Source organism: Glycine soja, chromosome 5 (genome assembly GCF_004193775.1).
Source record: "Glycine soja cultivar W05 chromosome 5, ASM419377v2, whole genome shotgun sequence".
Lineage (NCBI taxonomy): Eukaryota > Viridiplantae > Streptophyta > Magnoliopsida > Fabales > Fabaceae > Glycine > Glycine soja.
In genome coordinates, this window is record NC_041006.1 from 4506847 (window position 1) to 4528444 (window position 21598).

Here is a 21598-nt window from a genome sequence, read left to right on the forward strand (position 1 = left end):
AATGTAAATTATGCATAGGATTTAAATTATTGTGTATATCTTTTCTCAGTTTATTGCTTATAAGTTTATTTCTTACAAATTTAACTTTGTCTATTTATTATTTTAGGCCAAATTTGACATACCTGAAGGTTTAACTGCGAAGAAGAAGGTTATGTCCACCGTTGGGACCAGATGGAGGCAATTTAAGTCCTCCCTGACGACCAGATATGTATATGCTGAGAATGACGATGAACAAAACAAGGATCCATCTGCTAAGTATGGTATTGATCGAAATACATGGGAAGAATTTGCAAAGACTCGACAGACCCCTACTTGGAAGGTTTAAATTTCAATCTTTTTACATAACATTTTAGTTACGTAATTTAGTTGTTAATGTCAAACATGTTTGAGTTGTATTTGAAAATGCTGACAGGGAATACGCAAAAAAGCACAGGAAATTCAAAAATTCAATGAATCTCCCCATGTACTCTCTCGTGGAGGCTACGATGTGCTTGAAAAAAAATTAATGGCCGAGAAAACCAAGTCAAGACTGAATGAAGGTGACAATAGTCAAAATGCAGATATGGTCGTCGACCCTCCATCCCCTATTGCGAGACATGAGAAGTGGAAAAAGGCTAGGACAAACAAATTTGGACAAATGACATCTGCAGCAGCTCAAGAAATCGCAGACAAAATTGTAAGTCTAATATATGCCACAATTATAAATTGTAATTTGTAACCATAACCACAAGTGAATTTGTTGTCAATGTCATAGGATGAATTACAAGGACAAGCTAAACAGGGAGCTTTTGTCCCACATGGTCGTCAAGACATCCTAAACACTGCCATTGGTCGTCCAGAGCATCCTGGACGTGTTCGTGTCGGTGGACATGGTGTGACCATAACCAGCTACTTTGGACATGCTTCCTGTGGGTCCCACAGTTCTTCGCCTGCGATCACCGCCGAAAGATTGGTTGAAATCATACAAACTATAAAGCAAGAGGTGAAGAAAGAGGTAGAAGACGAGAACAAAGATCGTATGGACAAGATGAAAATGGAGTTGGATGCGATCAAGAGTGAATTATCCCAAATTCATACGCAACAGTCAGCTCCCCCAAGACCGTCTAACCCTGACGTATTTGTTGCACGTGTTAGCACGAAAGAAAGTTGTGCTGAAGCTGCTAATAATGTTGTTGGTAACGAGCGGTCTACATTTGATACATGTAGTATGGGCTTCTACATTGTTTGTGGTGACAGTACACAGCTGGTGGCAGGGGGAAAGGTCTTTGGAGTAGGTGGCATGATACAAACTGTTGCTTATGGAGATGATGTAGTAAGGGTGTGTGTTGACACTGTATACGATGGTGAAGCCATTGTCCCGTTACCCACTTCAGAGATTCAGTATGTCAGGGACGCCATGAACTCATTCATTGGATGGCCCAGACATCTAGTGAAACCTTTATCTTATGTAAGTAATATAATAATCCCCCTGCCAAATTGTCATTTGAATACACACTTGTAATATTTGTTAAGTTGTTGATTAAATTTAATACTTATTTTTTTGTACCACTTAGGATTCTGACCTTAATGTGCGGAAGCCAGTTGAACATAGTAGTGATGCAAAGCTTGCAGGTGAATCCGATCCATTGGGAGAGTTGATGAAGATATTGTTTTATGTGTACCAGAATCCAGTGGAAGTGCCGTGGGAGGCGAACCAATTTGGACTTCCTGAGATTGGGGCAAAATTTTACATCACACATGCAGATCTAGCGGAAATAATATCAGGTGACAAGTGTTTAAACATAGCGATACTACAATTGTGGACCATGTAAGTCATTTTCCTACAACCTTTATGTTTGATTACCTGATAACCAATATTTTTACATTCAAACATTTAAAATAATCATGATTTGTCTTCGAAATAGATTTATGAATGAGTGCGGTAGAAGCAAAGCTGATCAGTCACTATATGGTTTGTTGGAGCCTCAATCTATACAAAATGCTAAGGAAAGACGGCAACAATGCCAACAATACATTGAAACATGGGTCAAGGAATCACAAAGGCAGTTGTATTTAGGAGCTTACTTGAATCAGTAAGTTCAGTTGTTCTTTGAATTTAATTTTTTTTTTTGTTGTACAATTTTGTTATTATAATTGTCCAATTCAGGGCACATTGGCAACTATTTGTTCTCCACCCAAGGGAAAACACGGTCGTTTGGTTTTGTTCTCTGAGGAAGAAGCCTGATATTAGCATCAAAGGCGCAATTAACAGGTTCTATTCAAATATACAAATCATGGCATCATTTAGTTGGTAATTGTTGTTACATATACAGCAAAAATGGTTGTCATATATATGCTATTTTCTTTAACTAGTGCAATGAAGACAATAACCAGTTCTTTTGAAGGCATGTCTAATCAAGGTGCACCTCGGTGGGTTGAACCCAAGGTAATCAATACTTGTTTGTAATGAACCGTTTGCACATCTTTAAGTGTTGAATGTTAAGTAACCATTAAAAATGTTATATGTAGACTAATGTGCAAAGCGGAGGGTTTGAGTGCGGATATTATGTCATGCACTGGATGTGGTGCATCGTGACTGCCGGTTTGAAGGATGACTGGCACAAGGTAAACATAATGCATGGAGTTACAATTGTAACTTTGGTTAATATTTGTTAAGTTACTAATAATTTTATCTAATGTTAATTTTGTAGTGGTTCTCTGATGGCTCATCGTTAGACGTGGAGGCCATCACATCAGTTCGACAGAAATGGGCAACTTACTTTTTATCTTTTAGGAAAAGCAGTTGCTAAATTTGATTTGTATTATGTACAAGTACATTTGTATGTTGGATACATTAGAGGATCATTAATTCAAAAAAAGGTATTCAATTTGCATGACTACAATTGTTGGCTACAATTATGTCATTTGATGCTATTGTTCAGATTTCATTTGATGCTATTATTTAATTTGCATGGTCTGATATAATTTATAGGTACCAGAGATCAATGTAAAAAAAATGCATCAATAAAACGAAATAAAAAAAAATTATACATACAAAGACGGTTCCCGAAAACGTCGTAAAATTACAACATAATGTAGAACTACAAAGTCGGTTTCCATAACCGTCGTAAATTGACATAACATACAAAGACGTTTCCCCTAAAACGTCTTCGTATGCAGTCTTGACATACCATCTAAGACGGTCACAAAGACCGTCGTAAATGGGCATAACAACAAAGACGGTCATCAAAACCGTCTTAAAAATGTAGACGATGGGCACCTACTAAGACGGTCATCACAACCGTCTTTATAACCCAAAATTATCTGTGCACTTTAAGACGGTTATCGAAGAAACGTTGTAATATTTGGCGCATTCTAAGACGGTTATATATAACCGTCGTAGTATTGAAACCTTACAACGACGGTCCCATAACCGTCGTAAAATAGCTTACACATTTTACGACGTTGGCATTAACGACGGTTGAAAACCGTCGTGACATGGGCATAAGAACCGACTTAAAATCCAATTTTTCTAGTAGTGATATTTGATGCGTCGAAGCTGAAGGTTTTATTCTTAGGAGTGGACCAAAAGAAACACCCCTCATATCTTCCAAGAACTTACACGCTAACCCATTGTGACATTACCTCTAAAATCACCCTCTCCATCTCGCAGACCATAAACAAAACTCAGGTATTTCTTCAATGCTTTGTTTTGAGTTGGTGAATGATGTTATGACTTATGATCGTTAGAAAGAGATAACACTTGGATAGTTGAAAGGTGGTGGATCAAATTTCATCAAGTTTAAAGAAGAAGAAATATATTTGATTTAAATCACTCTAATCGTTCCTTAATACTTAATCAGTTTGATTTTATATTCAACTTAATAAGATCAAGTCCAATTTATTCTGATTTTGGATTGCATTGTTTTTCAGATTTTGAAAAAGAGTCTGTCGCACGTGCGATTTTTAATCATATTTTTTTTCCTATCATTTAATAAAAATATTATTAAAACCTTTTACAGCATTTAAAAAAGAATTTCACCAAATATAAATAAATGTTATTAATAAATTTTCCAAGTTCAAACTTCTAGCCACATGAAGCACAACATTTAATCAAATGTGATAAAACATATCAGTAACATTTAATTATATTTGATGACATTTTTTAAATGATGTTAAAAAAATTTAGAACACTTTTATTAAATATTAAACGAAAAAAATAAGCTATTAAAAATCACATGTGTAGTTTGCAACTAATCAATGATTTTTTTTTCTTTCAATTATATCAAACTACTTTCATTTTTATTTTATACGTGTATTTAATATTATTTATTTTCTATTATGTTAAATTTATCACCTTTTATTTTTAAATCAAAATAAATTTTAACTATAATGCATTATTTTATTTAAAAATATTTATTTTTATGAATTTTAGTTATATAAAATAAAGGCTTAAATCCCTATAAAATAAGGTTTTTTTTTAATGTTTTAGTCTTTTAAAGATTTTTTTATCTTAGTTTTTCTATTTTTTTTGTTCCTTTTATTAAATAATAATATAAATTAATGATGCAACAATAGTAATAATGTTCACCGTTCATTACTCGTCGCATGCTAAATTAATGATAAAAATAAGAATGATAACCACAGTTCCAAACAAATTCTGATACGAGTATGGCGTGGGCTACTTTACTTTTTAACTTTAAAATATGATAAATACCAATAAGAATATATATTGGTTAAAAATTTAAAGTAAAAATATTTTTATTTAAAGGTGAAAATTTGTGTTCATGATTTTTATATTCTTTTATGATTTTGATAATAATTTTTTTAATTTCTCAATTAATGTTTTAAGGATTATTTTTAAATAATAATAATAATAATAATGTGTCATGAATTTGAAAATATGAGGTTGGGATTGTGTATGCCAAAAATGATGGGTGCGTGCGTGCCTGGGTCACTGGGTGGGACTGTGGCTCGTGCGTACTGACATAGCTTGTGCAAATGGTTACTACCACAGGCTGGCACAACGCTAACATGTGGATGGAAAATGAGCAAATGACAGATATTTAATACATATATGATAACTGATGTAATAAGGAAATAAAATAGAAAATAAATATATAATAATAAAATCTAATGTGAATTACGTGTTCAAAAGTTAAGTTTTGTTCATATTATTAACATTAATAGTCACATGACTGAAAAATTGTCGTTAATCTTGCTATGTCAAATTGTCATAATTTTTAGCGGGTTAAAACCATCACAAAAAACCATCACAAAATGAAGGTGTGGATTTTTTTTACAGCCATTATCGTCAGCAAGGTTTTGTTGTGATTTTGCAATGTGATTGGTCACATCACATCACAATTAGTGTTAAAGATAGAAATTAAAATATACAATTTTCTAGTATAAAAATTAAAATTTAAAATGAGATGAAAGGAGTGAAAGTGGAAGAAAAAAAATGCAAATAATAATATCATTTTGTTTAAAAAAATAAAAAAAATTGAATTCCAGAAAAAAAAAATTTTGAAAAAAATTCTTTTACTTTTTCTTCAATTAAATTTCAAAAGTTTTTTTTTTCGGATTTTCTTTCCTCCCCTACCAAATATTGGAATAGTGAGCAAGTTAATTTATTCTTACCCGGTCATAAGATGATTTGATACTTGAAAAGGGTCAGAATTAGAATGATGAGAAAGTGATAATTAGAATCTTTGGTTAACATAACATTTTAATTATTCACATTTGTCTGTAAACAAAAAATAGGAAATTCACTTTAACATTTAAAATAGAGTGCAATGGATACTCCAACGTGGTATTAAAAGATTGATTTTATAAAGGATTTTTCTAATGTTTGTAATGCACAATGAAAAAAGTGAAAATAGAATTTTTATTAAAAATATTTATTATATAAAAATACAAAGTTATTCAATAGTTTTTTTTTATAAATAGAGCACTAATTTTACTCATTTGGTCTATTACTTTAAAATAAAAGAATGATATTTTTACATTTCTTGATAAAAAACAATTCTTTACACGATAAATTAAAATAAATACGCAGTTAATAAAATATATTTAACAAACAAATTCTTTTTGTAAAACACGTACAGTTGCAAGGGTGGTACAACAAATTACAAAGGGATGAAGTGGTGGCACATTGGAGGAAAATTAATGGGAAAATTTCTAACAGAAAATGGCCATTTTCTGTTAGATAGTAAGCAACTTTTCTTATCATGAATTTGAATAATCTCTCTCACTATCCAATTTAATGACTGTAACTATATTTCATTGCATATATATATATATATATATATATATATAGGTATTGAATGCCTTCATTCACGGTGATAAAAACTTGTTTAAGGACTACCCAGAGTTGCATGAAGCATTGGTTTGGGTTTACTTTCACGCAAATAATTCAAAATTCAACAAGGTAGAATGTTTGGGCCCACTGAAAGATGTATGCGCATACTCAAATGGGTCCCATGTGAACGTGCGCTCATGCATGAGCTCAATCACGTGGTCTCTTAAGAGTTAGTCAAGAGCTTCTTATGTCGCAAACCTAAAATGATTGGAGCTGAATTATTTTTCTCATTTAGTATGCAGGGAGAACTTTTGGCAATTAAATTGGACTGTCGTCGTGTGTAAGTATTCAGCGTTAGAAAAAAAAATGAAATTGAATTCAATGTAAATACATATTATGATATTTGCCTGTGTTTTTGTTAGCACTACAACAATGTGATCATGACTTAATTTAGACTGTGACCGATGCATGGATTATTATCTTAATCTAGTAAGCCTTAATTATGTTCATTAGTTTGGTAGAAGTGAGCATAATATCACTTTATAAATTATATACTTTAGGATTCTTTACCGAAACTTTGATGATAAGTTGTAGGTTTAGGAAATTACGAAATGCAAACAATCTAACCTTATTATTAGCTGCAAGAATTATATGGTTGTTGAATTGGAACAATTAAAAACTCAATTTTCCAATTGCAAATTTAAATTACAAAAAATTCTAGAAGATTAGTCAGGAAAAATATTAAGAAAAAATTCAACAACTAAAATCACATAAAAAGAAATGGGATTTTTATAGAAGATTCAAGTTAAGGTTCATCCTAACCTAATCCTAAGAAATTTAGAAAATCATAATGATAAAAAGAAAAACCATGAAAGATGAAGAGATATCCATGAATATTCAAGAATGGTCCTTGTCAATTCTTCAAACTTCAAAGGTAGATGATAAATCTTCAACATCTATTTTACTTCTATAGTCATAGGAAAAATCAAAATAGAATAACTTAATAACCTTTTTTTTTTTTTCTGAATCGTACCCCTTTAATCCCTTTGGTCGTATGACGGACAATCATTTTCTTGAATTTAGTTCCTTTATTCTTACGCATTCGAGACTATGAGATGGTGTATCCCTTCAGTTCTCTCGATCGTATGATGGACAATCATTTTCTTGAACTTAGTCTATGCATACTTACACACTTGAGACTGCGAGATTGTGTATTCCTTTGCTCCCACTCAGTTCTATGATGAACGACCATTTCCTTGAATTTAGTCTCTTCGTGCTTACACACTCGAGTCTATGTACTCCTTCAACCCCCTTAATCGTATGATGAACAACCATTCTCTTGAATTTAATCTCTTCATGTTTACACACTTAAGATTATGGGATTGTGTAAGCAACCTTAACCGCTTGCAATACGTGTTCAAGGATTTCGAAGCAAAAGATAAGGTTACCTACAATATACTCTTGTGAAAATATTGAATCGATCAGTTGTGATACATTCATATATAAATCCCAAAGTTTGACCTAGAGAGATATATTACGTTTTACACTTGAATGCTCTTAGATTAGGTCTTCTTTCCTAAAGGCACGATCTAGCTACAAGAACATGAATAGAAACCAACTTTGGATCATTTGGACTGCAAGAAGGTAGTAGGCACCACTTTTGCAACCCATTTTGAAAATAAGGATGTGTTGGTTCTAAGTGCGAGTCTTATTGGTGTTGGGTCTCAATCTTTTAGACGTTATCTCTACTAAGCATAATTTTTTGTTTGTCAGGCATTGACAGGCTAAACTAGTTTTTAATTTCTTCATGAAAATTGTAGATAATTTTGTTGTGAAATTTTGGTATTAATATCACGTCGTTTTGATATATACAGCTCAAGTATACTCAAAACAATTCACCTAAGCTAGGCTGCTAAGATAGCACATCAAATTAATTCAAGCCCTATTTCATCTATGTTCCACACTGAATATGATCAAACTCTCTTTATGAGAAGTGTATATCTATGTTTAATCTTTTTTCATCACTAAGATCATTCTAATGGCTTAACGAGAGTCTGGGTTGTGACTAAAGGTGACAAATTGGGCTGTCTGACCTATGCCCACTAAACTAGAGCCTAATCTACCATGTACCGGACTAGCAGGTGAACAGGTCTAATTAGTCATTCATAAAAGTAAATATACTTAATATACAAAATCCTAATACTATAATATACTAATACTTTATCAATTTAATACATCAAAACATGTAAAGAAAAAGCTATATAAATCTACACTCGTAGTAAATTATGAATCCTAAAATCCATAATTTCTTCCATTATTATTTTCTATGCTAGCTTGTCATTTAGTAGCACTTGAGTTTTACTAAATCGAAGAATGCAACACCACATGATTTCCAATAATATTTGTTTAACTTGATTTATGAAAATTACAAGTGAAAACTATAAAATTTAATTAAATGATTTTTTATGAATTTCTATTAAAGTTTCAACACAATTAATTCAATGAAAACTAGTCAATGATGTAAAATAGACGGTAAAAGCTTCTACTATTTTCTATGAGTATACAGCCAAATATTTTATATAAATTATTATGATTAATCATTATTAATTATAATTAAGATTTTGTAAAATTTTATATTATTTTTTTGATATTGCAGATGAAAATAATATTATTTCATCAAGTGTCAAATGTGTGCTTTATGACAAACTTTTTCGAATGAGAAAAAATACACAAGACTGATTCCCATCCATGTTTCATGACTAATTAGTCCTTTCATGTCATTGAACCATAAGAAACTTCAATATTCATTTTGAAAACTTTCACCAAAACGATAATGTTTTCCCTTCTTACAATCTCTTACATACATCATGAGAAACGAAAATTTCCAAATTATTGAACTGGACCATGCTATTGATGAGAAGAGAAATACTAAGAATATATTTTTTGAAATATACTTTTTTTTATTGATTAAAATTTATTAAAAGTCATAAAATTTTATATATTTCATATTTTATTTAATTTCTCTGATGATTTTATAATTTTAAATAAACTTTAACCAATAAAAAAAAGTGGTTAAAAATAATGTGTTCCTAAACCTCTTACTAGAATCCAAAAAGAGGAAAGGAAGGAAGCCTAAACTAAGTGTTAAATTGTTTACACTTCTATTCTCCCTCATTTTCACTTTATGCCTCCAAAACACTCCCCTAATTGATCTGGAAATCCACAGCCCATCTCCCCATTTTTCCTGCATTTTTTAGTGCTTTAAAGTTCCAACTCCAAGGTTCTCTATCCATTCAAGACCATTGTTCCTCCATTCAAGAACAAGAAGCCTATTACTTGAGAGGAGTAAGGTGGGGTGATATATGTGAACTGCTGCTGGATTCAGTTGTGTCTCTGGTGGTTACGTACCGCATATTTCAGCAATATGTTTGAAGGATGGACTTTTTTGGGTTTTGTAGTGGTTATATTAGAATTGTCAATTATATTAGTAAAATCGCTACTGTCCTTATGAACTATTTTGTAGTATCTTTTAAACACTTTTTGAGAAGGATAGTGATGTGTTCTAATAAAATCTTTTCATCTGCCTTTTTTTAAAAAAATAAAAATAAATAAAGATTACTTGACAATCAATTTTGACATTTTCATCTTCTTTTCAGAACGCAAACCCTCTAGTGTGGGTAAATCTCCTCATCCTTGGCAATATATATATTTTTTAAAACCAATGTTTTTCCTTCCCTTATCTTCTCCTTCCCCACAATCAGAAGTAAAAGCGACAGGGTTAATAAATGGAGGAAAGTATCAAAACTCCTAAAAAATTAATAATTATATACAACAGATGATACAAGCTTGCTAAGGATGTTCTCTGTATACTCATCTTGAATATATAACATCGGAGAGAACTATTGTAAAAAAGAAAAGAATCGAAGGAGAGCTACAACTCCATTAACATGTATAAATCTCCGACGGACAATAAAATAAAATGACCTTGTTGTAAATAAGAAATGAGACTCCACACGAATCGCATGAATGTCTACGTCTTTGGCAGCCATCATGTAACTTTCTTAGCTCCCTGCAATGCTCTCTAATCGGTAAAGCATGCCATTGTTATGTTATTTTTTCACATGATAAGTTTTTTCACCATGGTGCTCTCTACTCTGATATTTCTTTCTGCTCTTTCTGCACAGCAACCCAAACTTTGAAATATGCCACATTGATTGAATCAAAATGCCAGGAGCAATCACCTAATAATTGTTCTTCCAAAAGATGATGCTCCGATTTCACTATCAGTATTCTGCATCAATGGTCACGTTCAGTTTGTCAATCATTAACACATACAGTAAACAATAAGATAAAGGGAGCGGATTCTCTCATGTTAAATTTTCACTTGATCATATCATGTGGAAATTGTCTCTCTCTTCATAGAAATTAAATGTGAGGTCATATTAAAATTTGTGTAAATTTAAGAAGAGAGAGATAGACACAATTTTTTACAAACACTCATGCAAAAATTTAACATTAAAGGATCCATTCCCATCATTAGATGAGATTAACCATCAAACTGATTTAATCACTAAAAATCACTTTACTGAGGTTGGTAGGGGTAACTAGTTGATTAACCATCTATATATTTAAGTATTTAACCAAAATATATAACTGATGAATTAAAAAGGATTGGCATGATAATTGTTATTCAAATTTGTGGCAATTAGTAGGTATATTATTGGTTAGATCATTTTTTAATCCCATGTGTATAGGATATGCCAAGCATTTTTCATGCACAAAAATAATATTTCTCTTGTATACTCAGCCTCTTTCATGGCACTAACATAAAATCCATAAATAAAAACAAGGAATGACACACAAGTCATTTTCATAAAAGCAAAACAACTTGAGATTTAAAAATCTTTCTCAAAGGAAGAAAAAAAAAGGACAAGAAACCAAAGGTGCTGCTCAGTTATAAAACTATTTAAAGTGAATTTAATGTATCTCCAGTCATATTCATAGGAAGAGGGACACAGTTCCAAGTACGATGAAACATAATATATTCACAAATGTAAATAAGCAGCAGGGCTGTCCACAGCACAAATTTTTTATCCATCTTTCATTGAATAATTTACCTGTGATTTAGGGGAAGGGAATACGTTCCAGAACCTAAGTGTTTCATCACCAGCTCCAGTTACAATAGTCTGAAACAGTATAACTCATCACAACCAGAAACATAGTACATATGATAAAACGGAAAGAAATCATTTTCTTAAACATAGACATAGACACAGTAATATATAAAGATGAATAGGTAAAAGAACTGAAATACCTGTCCATCCGGAGAAATGGCAAGATAAAGAACTCTGTAGGTATGACCCGTAAGAGTGGCCAACTGAATCGAAGGACCAAAAATGATGGTAAGACATGTTAAAATTAAGTAAAAATAAAAGAGATTCGGCTTATCACAGTAGATATAGTGTACCTTTGACATGGAGGGGTATCTCCAAACAATTATCTGGTTCTGGGAATAGCCATGCGTGCTTACTAGTTCATTGACATTTTTGGACCAGACAAGATTGCAAACCTGCCGTATATGAAGGTTGAACATCATTTTGTGTTAAGAAAGAGAAAAGGCAGAGCAGAAAGGCTCTTTAGTCATTCTCTCAGTATGTGAAGGGGCAAATGCCACAAGTTCTTAAAACAACTTATAAATTGCAAGAAACTTAAAGTATCAAACTTACACAGCTATGAATGATCAACTAAAATGACATTTAATCTAGCATTATTTAGGTAATTTTTACAACTTTAGAATAGTAAAAGACTAAAGAACTATTAATTCATACACCTTCAACTTGTAGCCTAAGCTTTTAAGAGAGATGGTTTATTGCAAATAGTGAATGTTATAACTTGTCAGTTACCATAACCTATTTGCTATTTGTTGTGGATCTGTCGTAGCTAATTATTCAGCTACTATGATGTATTTGAGATAATTCTGTGTTTTTGGGCTTTAAGACATCAAGTCTTATCGTTCAACATTAACCATACTCATTGCAATAACAGAGAGTAATGTCCATCTTGAGGTCCAATGTTGCTGTACCATGCCCTTTTCTAATCCTTTCTTGAACATCTATATCTTTTTTCAACAGTGTATTTTGAATCATTTTTCAAGTGCTAATTTTATTCTTTTCATTTTCCATTTTGTAGATTTTGGTTCAGCAATTTAAATGAGTTATCAAAATTACCCTTCAACAGAAGGAACACATATTTTAGCAACTAATCTTTGTAGTACCAACAAATAACCACTCTTGTATTAGAGCAATTATTAAAATGTAGTGAATTTGATATGAAGTATAAACAGGTTGCACAAGTATTTTTACCTGACTTCCCGTGTCCATGCAGCTTAAATGTGAGTTTGTGGTTGTATTCCAGAAACGTATGCATCGGTCTGCAGTTCCTCCCCCAGATGCAAGAAGTCCGTGAAGATGAGGAGACCATGCAATAGCTTTAACAGCTGCTGTATGCTCACAGTACTTCAGGACAGGCTGAGTTGAGTGTTGATTCCAAACAAACAACTGCAAACACAAGAAATAAATTATTAGTACTTATGCAGGAAAACTAAAGAATTATAGTGCAGTTGGATAGTTCAGAAGAATGATTAAGTTAGCACTTGCATACTCTGTTGTCATTTCCTCCAGATGCCAACTCACGGTTATCATAAGACCACTTCAGTCCACAAACCTTTGAAAAACCAAAAAGGAAAATCAAAATCTTGCTGAATACCTTGAATAGTAGTTTGGTTAGACAAGACGAAACTGAAGGAAATAAAAACAAGCCTGACCTCTGATTTGTGCCCTGACAATTTACTGACAAAATCTTCTTGTGCACGGATATCTCTTTGATAAATATTCTTATCCCTGCCGCCAGAAGACAAAAGAGATGAACTCCAAGCCAAGGTCCCAACCCGTAACCGATGACCCTCCATAGATCTTATCTTCTTGCATCGAGATGCATCCCAAATCTACATGTATAATAATCAGACCCACGCATAGGTTAATTGGTGGCTTAGTAACAGAACATAATTGGTGGCTAGGTAACTGAACTAGCAAGTTTCAGGGATGCAATGGAGAAAAAAGGCATATCTTGATCATGTGAAACAGTTAAGCAGAGATCAACTTGACACCAATTTTTCTAAGGAAAGCTGATCTCAAGGAAAATGTTTAAGGTAGAAGTGATGCACTAGATATCTAACTTAAAAGGAAACTGAGCAACCAATATCTACCCCGCCCAAATTTAGCTCAATCAAGAACAAATTCTTGCCATTTACTCACCCTTGAGGGTAAAGGATTATGGACTACAGAACTGGTGTTTTAAGATTCAATCAAGCAAGCAAACTAAGTTTCTATATTAAAAGTCTAATACATGAGATGTCTGTGAGCTATATCAATATATGATAGAACCAAAAACTAAATTAACCCATTTAGTAAGTGTGTGTTTGTATAAATGTTTTGGCCTCCATTGAACAGGATTTCACATACTCCCAAGCACCAAATGTGACTGTAAAAATTGGCTTAATTATCAATTTGGTTCCTTCATTTATTTAGAATTTCAATTAGGTCCTTCTATTTTTGAAAATTTCAATCGGGTCCTTTAAAAAATAAAGGGACCTAATTGAACATTCCAAATAAATAAAAGGACCAAATTGATATTTAAGTCATAAAAATTTGAAGCTTTTATGTTGAATGGCCGTTCAATGTGTATTCAAACACACCTTAAATGATTCACCGACACAAGAACAACCCACGTTGACAATGAAACAAGACAGTACAGAATACGACACAACACAACACGACAAGGTCTACAATACAAGATTTAGGAACGGCATAAACATATTAAAAAATTATATCAATAAACATAATTGCATATCCAAACATGAAAACATCATTAAATGTATTAAATATACCCAAATATGCCTATGAGCTAAAACATTTATAAGGTATTTAAGTGTCTCTGCTTCATAAAAAGAAAGCAAAGGGAGTGATTTGTTCCCCAAGAAAGCTTTTTAGCAAAGTGATTGAAAGGAAGGGGAACAAAAAGATATCACTGAAATTTTCTAACCTTCCAATTTTAGGCATCATCAATAAAAATGAAATAAAATAATTGATAATATGGAAAAGCAGTACAGAAAATCCTTATTTTTTATTCTAACTAATCCCAAACAAACATATCTATATTCCAATTATTTTTCAAAGATGAACCATGTTATTAATGAAAAAATCATCAGAATATTTTCCATGATATTGCCTTCAGTAATGACTAATAAAATCATTTGCATTCAATTCTGTATAATCTAGACAGATAAACTGTTAGTGGCAGTGTGGCACACAATTTGATACTTGTCACTTTAAAGCTAATAGTCCACACACGCACTCTGTCCTCTAGAAAGGCTCAGGTCACCTACTGGAAGTCTAGCAACTAATTGACTACCCTCGAAAGCTATCTTCAATTGTTTCCCCTCTACTCTAGCAAGTTCTTATTAGTTACTTTCTATTATTTTTTCTCTCCAACCAAAACGAAGGACCGCATCGTCGTCTTGACACTTTACCCCAATGCTCACTTCTTTTTGCCATGTTTCTTTCATCGTCTTTGCGAAAACAAGCTTAGAGCTTACAAAATGCATTAGGGCTTCAGCATCAACAACAGCTATTGATCCCCCACATCGACGACGCTGAATGGTTAAAGAGCATCACTAGGCTGAAGGTGATCAAACGTGATTGCATTCCTACACAAATCAATTGCCATGACTAAAGCTTTTAAAAAACGATTCACAACCACAATTGCGGCCATAACACGTCAAGGCTTGTAGGGTCTACATGACAACATCACATCCACAATTACAGCCGCATTTTTTGCAGTACCAGGATCACAAGAAAACAGAAACCGCAACCACAATTTAAAAACATGCCCATCATATGAATCCGTAAACTCTTACCTGAACTTTACCATTGCTAGTTCCAACAGCAAGGTGTGTACCACGCTGAGCCCAGCCAACCGAACAAACGAGGTCATCAATCCCCAAGTCACATAATTTAGTAACCTGCACAATCACATCAAGACAGAACAAATTACAAAAGACGAATCTCTCAATTCGCATAAACACGACACCAGCTAACTCACATCACTACCACAGAGGAATTAAAGTTCCAAATTAATCCTATGCATTACATTCCTCAAATCAAATAATAAAAAACGAAAAAACTCACCTTGCTGCTACAAGCATTCCAGAGATAAACACAGTTTCCCAGACCAACAGCCAACACATTATGCGAAGACCAATCCACAAGATTCAGGTAAAAATCATCTTGCAGCGCAGGCGCATCCAGAACCTACCACGCAACACACTCTCACATCACAATCTCCATAAACTGAAAAAAATAAGAAAAATTTAACCAAATTAAGTTAAATTTACCTTAAAAGGCGACCTCGGAACCTTCCTCGGAGCCTTGACCGGGCCGTGGACAACGCCGGGGACCGAATCGTCGCACAAGAACGGCGAGTGCGAGTGCATGGACTGGCGCGTCTCGGTTTTGTAACGGAAGATATTCCGGCTGGGGAGAGTCATCGCCGGCGAGTGCGGCGGCTCGATGTCGGGGCCGAAGAGCGCGGTGCGGAGGAGCGTGGTGTAGGCGCTGGAGCTGTCGTCGCCGCCCCCGGGAGGCCAGGCGATGTCGAAGAGCGCGAATTTCGAGGCAGATCTGCTGGGAATGAAGCGGTCGGAGTAGATTGTTCTGGAAGGCGAGGTGTAGTGGTTGGAGTTGATCATGCGGTCAACGTGCCGGAGAGTCGCCGCCGCGGCGGCCGGAGGAATATTCAGGTGGCCGGACGAGTCCTCCATGGCGGTTCCGGTGGTGAGATCTGAGAAAGAACGAACGAACTGCGGCAGAGGCTGTTATTATTTTCCCGGGAAAAAAACCCTGTAAAAAAGTTGCAGCTGTTTTTTCTGTTTGTTTTACTTTATTTGAAGTTTTAATATATATAAATGGCGATGGAAGCCTTGCTTATCGTGCTCACTCTGGCTCCACCAGCTGACCGAATAACTCTCTTCGACTCTTCTTATATATGCGCTTTTTACATGCAATGCAAGGAAAGAATATCACACTCACTCAATTTAAAAAAATAATTGTTACGTTAAATAAGTTTTTTTTAAAATTAAAGAATCAATGATATTTTTTCAGTAACTTTAGTTATTTATTAAGTTAAATAATTTAATAAAAATAACATGATATTTTTATTAGTAAAAAAAATAAACTTAAAAAATATGATTCTCACCCCCTCAAAGAAAATATTTTTGTGAAAATGTAAATTAAAAATGATTTCTGAAAATCATAATATTTTGGAAATATTTTTTTTGAAAATTTGTACCAAACGTGTCATGGCAGTATCATTTTGCTTTCTTGTTTTTCATATAAGAAATTTGTTTTCTTGTTATTATAAAAAAATTGTATTAATTTACCGGGGCCACTCTTCGATTTATCTTAAATAAAAATCTTAGATTCTTAATAATTGTAAAATTTACTCTGAGTGCATACTTTTGTGTAAGATTAAGATTATGCCTTATTGCTTTTAGCATGGGAATATCTCTTTTTTTTTAATAATAATAATAATAATTTTGGTTTTAGTTTAATTTCAGATTGCTTGTGTGTAAGGATCACCTTGGATGAGATATTAAGATGTCATTTAAATAGGCTTCTTTTAGTTTCCTTTTCTTTTCACTTTTGTTGACTAAAACATAAATATAAAAATATTTATATTTAAATACTAACTAGTAAATTTCAAAAGAATTAGAAAGTTTCTTATATATTTAATCATATATAGCCAACAGCTCTTCCTTTGGTTTTCATATTTTTATATTTCATGACGTTGATTTCAATATGAGTATTTAGGCGTTTTGTATTAGCTGTTAGTTATTTTATTTAATAAATAAATATGTATGTATATTGCTTGTGTTTATACTTTATACCCATATTGCAAAAAAAAATGATAGCAATAAATACTAACACATAATTCAGTAATGATATAAAATTGAAAAAAATATTATTATTTACTGTAATTCTTCCCGATCTTCGTAGTGGTTAAACAACGTTATTTACATGAACTGGAAGGAGCTCACTGCACGCATCATGCAAATTTACCTCCGGTTAATAACATTTTTTTTTTTTGGTGGAAGAAATATCATGCGATAAATAAAGAGCAAGACCTTCTTACTAACAGAGTTTCAGAGCAGGCTACTTTGAGTATTTTTTATTTATTTATAGAAAAGTACTCTTGAAAAAACAATTAAAAACTTGAAGAAAAAAATATATATCACACAATTAATTTTTTTTAATAACTACGTATTTACTTTTTAATTTTAATTAAATAGATCCTTAAATTTTAATTATCCACTTCACCCTTTTTTGATTTGTAAGTTGGTTATTTCGCGTGTGCATCGACATAAAACCTTTACGTAGAAATGCACAACTTAAATGCAATAATGAGTTTTTATTATGAATGATCATGGGTAACCTAAAAAAAATGAATGATCATGGGTCAGGTTGACGTGAGTGAAATTTGATTTAAAATTAAATTTAAACAGATGAAAATTTGACTAGATTGACTGATTGAGTGTCAAAATAATAATAATTACATTCAGACTAATTTAATCAAATTTTAGTTTGATTGAATTGGGTTGATTATCAAGTTATTAAAAACTAATTATATTTAAATTTTTAAATAATTTTAAAAGAACATAATAAAATTTCATAATATGCATATATATATATATATATGTGTGTGTGTTTTTAAATAATATTAATAAGGAATTGAAATTAAAAGAGAGCATGAGAGAGAGCAGGTTGAATTGATTGAGTTTACAAATTACATTCATGGTTATCTCTAATTCTAGTTCTGATATAACAATTATATTTGGTTAAGTTGTTTAATTTATAGTATTAAAAAAATCCTTAATAAGACAAAGAAACTATGTTCAATATGGTAAAAAATCATTTTTAATCGAGGGAGAGAACAAAAAAAGTATGGAAAAGAGAGAATTAAAAAAAGTGTCAAATGAATATTGATAAGAAAAAAAAAATCATATAACATGTTGATGGCTATATACATGGGAGGGGGGACCTCCATAGATTAATAAATGAGAGGATATTATTTTCTTAAAAAATAAATAAATGTTATGAAAGTGATATATTTTTTTAAAAAAAATATAGTTCATACCCAACCATCATAGCACGGTTTATGTCAAAACTATTGTCATTAATATGTTCACAAGTAATCCAGTATACGCAAAACTTAAAGAATATTAAAATTTGTGCACGCATTACTTCTCTCACATGGGATTTATTAGTTTGGTCTAAATTTATTGAAATATGTCTTGCTATTTAAATCGTAGTATAGCAAAATAAGAATTTTGATAGATACATATATGACGTGAAATGTGCAATAATGAGGAATGTGGAAAAAAAAAAACAGATTGATATATCATATATGGCACATTTAGTAAGCAATCTTTCTTTTCTTGTTTTAAGCCGGAGGAATTAATGAAAGTTTTAATAATCCAATCTAATCTAGTATTTTTATTTTTTATGTTTATAAGAAAGCATTCAAATTATAATAAAAAAAATGGAAAAGAGTGACGGTTAAGGCTGTTAAGCTATGGTATTAATTCTTCTGAATAAATATATTCCATTACCCTTATAATATGACAACTACTGCATCATTTTTATAAATGGAAAACAGTCTTGCTATTTTTTCGTAGTAGGCAGCAAAGTATGTGTGGTATTGAGATAAGAAATATAAAATATTGAACAATAAAATGGCATGACGGTTTGGAGCCATTGCTGAAGTCCTGCCCAAGCTGCCTAGTGTCTGGTAAGAAAACAACAATGTCCAGCCTATGTACCTTCCAAGATTTAAAACAGATAGTGTCTCTATTTTGTATTTACATACTAGAAAATAAATCAGATTTAGATCTTTTTTTTTTTTGTTTTTTTCAAGGTCAGATTGGATCTTTCAATTAGCATGCATGGTAGTAAGAATTTTTTTTTTTTTTACAAATCTGATTTTTTTCCCTTTTAAAAAAAATGAAAAACAGAATAAATTTATTCTGCCTCTATCATTCATTAGCAACTATTATATTATCTTTCACAAGAAGAAAATTAGTAGACTGCATTTTGTCTGCATTTAAATTTCATCAGTATAAAAAATTTCACCCAAACATTTAATAAAGTATCATCACATTATTATAAAAAAATAGATTTTTGAGAAAATAATTATAAAAATATATTTTTTAATGTTATAAAATTTAAGCTTATGATAATTTAAATTAAATTTATCTAAAAATAGAAGAAAAAATTACAAATGGAAGACTGTGTTTGTATATACATAAAAAACAATAACCAATTAGGTTTTAATATAAACATAATAAATCTAGTGATTAGATATAAGTGATTAATGTGTTCAAGTTAAAGTTTAATTATTTATATAGTATCCGAATTTGATCTTGACAAAAATAATTTTTTATCAGATTTTATTTATCTTTGGATCAAACTCTAAATTAATTAAAATCCTTTTCTCCTTATAAAACAAATGCTTAAGACAAAATAAACATAATAACTCATTATCATTGACTTAGTGATGTCGGGTGAGTGACGAGGGATTAAGATAGATTATATAAAATTATAAGTTTAAATTTCAATGTCACTATTATGGATTTTTTTTTGAAGGATTTCTTTTTAATTTGATGCACGTTATGAAGTGTTGATTGCTTTAAGTAAATATATCTCTTAAATTTGAAAAATTTATAATTATATATAAAGAGGATATGAGGTTTTTTCTATAAAAGAAAAGAAAAGATATGAGGTTTTGGTGTACTCTCAAAACTACTCAATAACTGTTATATAACCTCTAATAAGCACACTCTCCAAACCACCTACACCCTTTAATTGTATTTCACAAACCACTTGTGCTATTACTTAATTTCCATTATTTTTCTCATTTATTTTATTTTTATTATTTTAAAAGATACAAAGAGGCATGGAATGCCTCTTGTCGCTCAGTGGATATAAAAGTTTTTCTTGATTATTATATATGAACAAGTTAACAATATTAATTGACGCCGACAATAGAAAACAATAATTAATCCACAAAATTAACATTTTTGTCTTTTAACTTTAATTTATATTTATTTTAGTCTTCTAACTTCTTAATTATGTATAATTTGGTTACTTAACTTTTGATTCCGTGTCAAATTAATTCCTTAAACTTACTTTGGTCTTCAATAATTACTTCTAGTTTGGAACTTAACATAACTTATCATAATAGGTTAATTAGAATGTCCAAAATGTTCACGTGGTGTTTTTAAAATAAATAAATAATAAATAGATAAATAAATAAATAAAACTAATTTTACACACAAAGTTATGACGTACTTCTTACTTAGTCATATATAACTCCACTATACAGAGTGTCATGGTGGTATAGCAAATGTCATGGTCAGATTCAAGATCCTAAGTTAATGAGCGCAAATTATAAAAAATAAAATCAATGGGTTCATTTATATAAATAAAATAAAATATAAAAATATAAAATTTTATTTATAAATTTAATGAATTTTAAAAAATAAAGGGATACAAGTACACACCCTCACTTACATATAAGTCCGTCACTAGTCATGACCAGCATTGACCAAACCTTTCCTTCACCACCAACACAAATAATAATTGTTGCACCACCATCAGCAATGCAAATTTGCAATCATAACTAACACAGTAATACCATAACTTTGGTAATTAACTCACATATTAACCATAAGGTCAAATTATTAAGGTGAAACTTTAATTTTAATTAAATAGTATCATTCTAAACTCTTAAGTTTTGCCCATTGTTTAATTTGGCCGTAAATTATTGCGAGTTGAATACCAAAAGTAATTAATATCAAATGACGTTTGCTCAAAAGAAATAAAAAAATCTTTTATGTAAGATCAGAAAAAGAAAGTACCAGTCAACAAGTAAGACGTGAAAACTAAACAAAATATATGGAGTGTTGCTTGTTTAGTACAGCCATACAGCATATATGTTTATGAATAAGTTAAATTACTTTCAATTTTGTATGATTCTAAATAGAATCTATATTTAACCAATGGAAAGGTTGAATGACAACCGATTGTGCCAAGTGCCAATTGGGTGTACATTTCAGCATAATTTGTTAAACTAACAAAAGTAGGAAGTCTCTTGACAATGATCATCATTTGCTTCATTTATGGAACATTCCTCACAACAAATAAA

General features: G+C 31.5%; 2 protein-coding genes across 2 annotated transcripts; one reads left to right on the forward strand and one right to left on the reverse strand.

Annotated features, from left to right (window-relative positions):
- The first annotated feature begins 1373 nt into the window (after positions 1 to 1373).
- On the forward strand, positions 1374 to 2819 carry LOC114412086. Its single transcript, XM_028375863.1, has 7 exons — positions 1374 to 1447; positions 1554 to 1807; positions 1905 to 2072; positions 2147 to 2251; positions 2353 to 2425; positions 2509 to 2604; positions 2691 to 2819. Exons 1-7 carry the CDS (start codon positions 1397 to 1399, stop codon positions 2787 to 2789), a joined length of 846 nt encoding a protein of 281 aa, XP_028231664.1. The 5' UTR covers positions 1374 to 1396; the 3' UTR covers positions 2790 to 2819.
- Positions 2820 to 9988: 7169 nt separating this feature from the next.
- On the reverse strand, positions 9989 to 16341 carry LOC114412087 (protein FIZZY-RELATED 2-like). The gene is made up of 10 exons (XM_028375864.1): positions 15732 to 16341; positions 15526 to 15648; positions 15255 to 15359; positions 13104 to 13283; positions 12941 to 13003; positions 12643 to 12837; positions 11748 to 11849; positions 11595 to 11657; positions 11398 to 11466; positions 9989 to 10571 (listed from the first exon to the last, which is right to left on the reverse strand). The coding sequence occupies exons 1-10, from the start codon at positions 16155 to 16157 to the stop codon at positions 10518 to 10520; spliced, it is 1380 nt and encodes a 459-aa protein (XP_028231665.1). The 5' UTR covers positions 16158 to 16341; the 3' UTR covers positions 9989 to 10517.
- Positions 16342 to 21598: the final 5257 nt, after the last annotated feature.

Excerpts from the sequence above, each read along its gene's own strand:
- LOC114412086 (XM_028375863.1), top strand. The coding sequence starts at position 1,397 with ATGAACTCATTCATTGGATGGCCCAGACATCTAGTGAAACCTTTATCT. Across the intron at positions 1,448-1,553 it reads TAGTGAAACCTTTATCTTAT|GATTCTGACCTTAATGTGCG; the intron begins GTAAGTAATATA and ends TGTACCACTTAG. Across the intron at positions 2,073-2,146 it reads TTAGGAGCTTACTTGAATCA|GGCACATTGGCAACTATTTG; the intron begins GTAAGTTCAGTT and ends TGTCCAATTCAG.
- LOC114412087 (XM_028375864.1), bottom strand. The coding sequence starts at position 16,157 with ATGGAGGACTCGTCCGGCCACCTGAATATTCCTCCGGCCGCCGCGGCG. Across the intron at positions 11,850-12,642 it reads GCATGGACACGGGAAGTCAG|GTTTGCAATCTTGTCTGGTC; the intron begins GTAAAAATACTT and ends CATATACGGCAG. Across the intron at positions 11,658-11,747 it reads GATACCCCTCCATGTCAAAG|TTGGCCACTCTTACGGGTCA; the intron begins GTACACTATATC and ends CCTTCGATTCAG.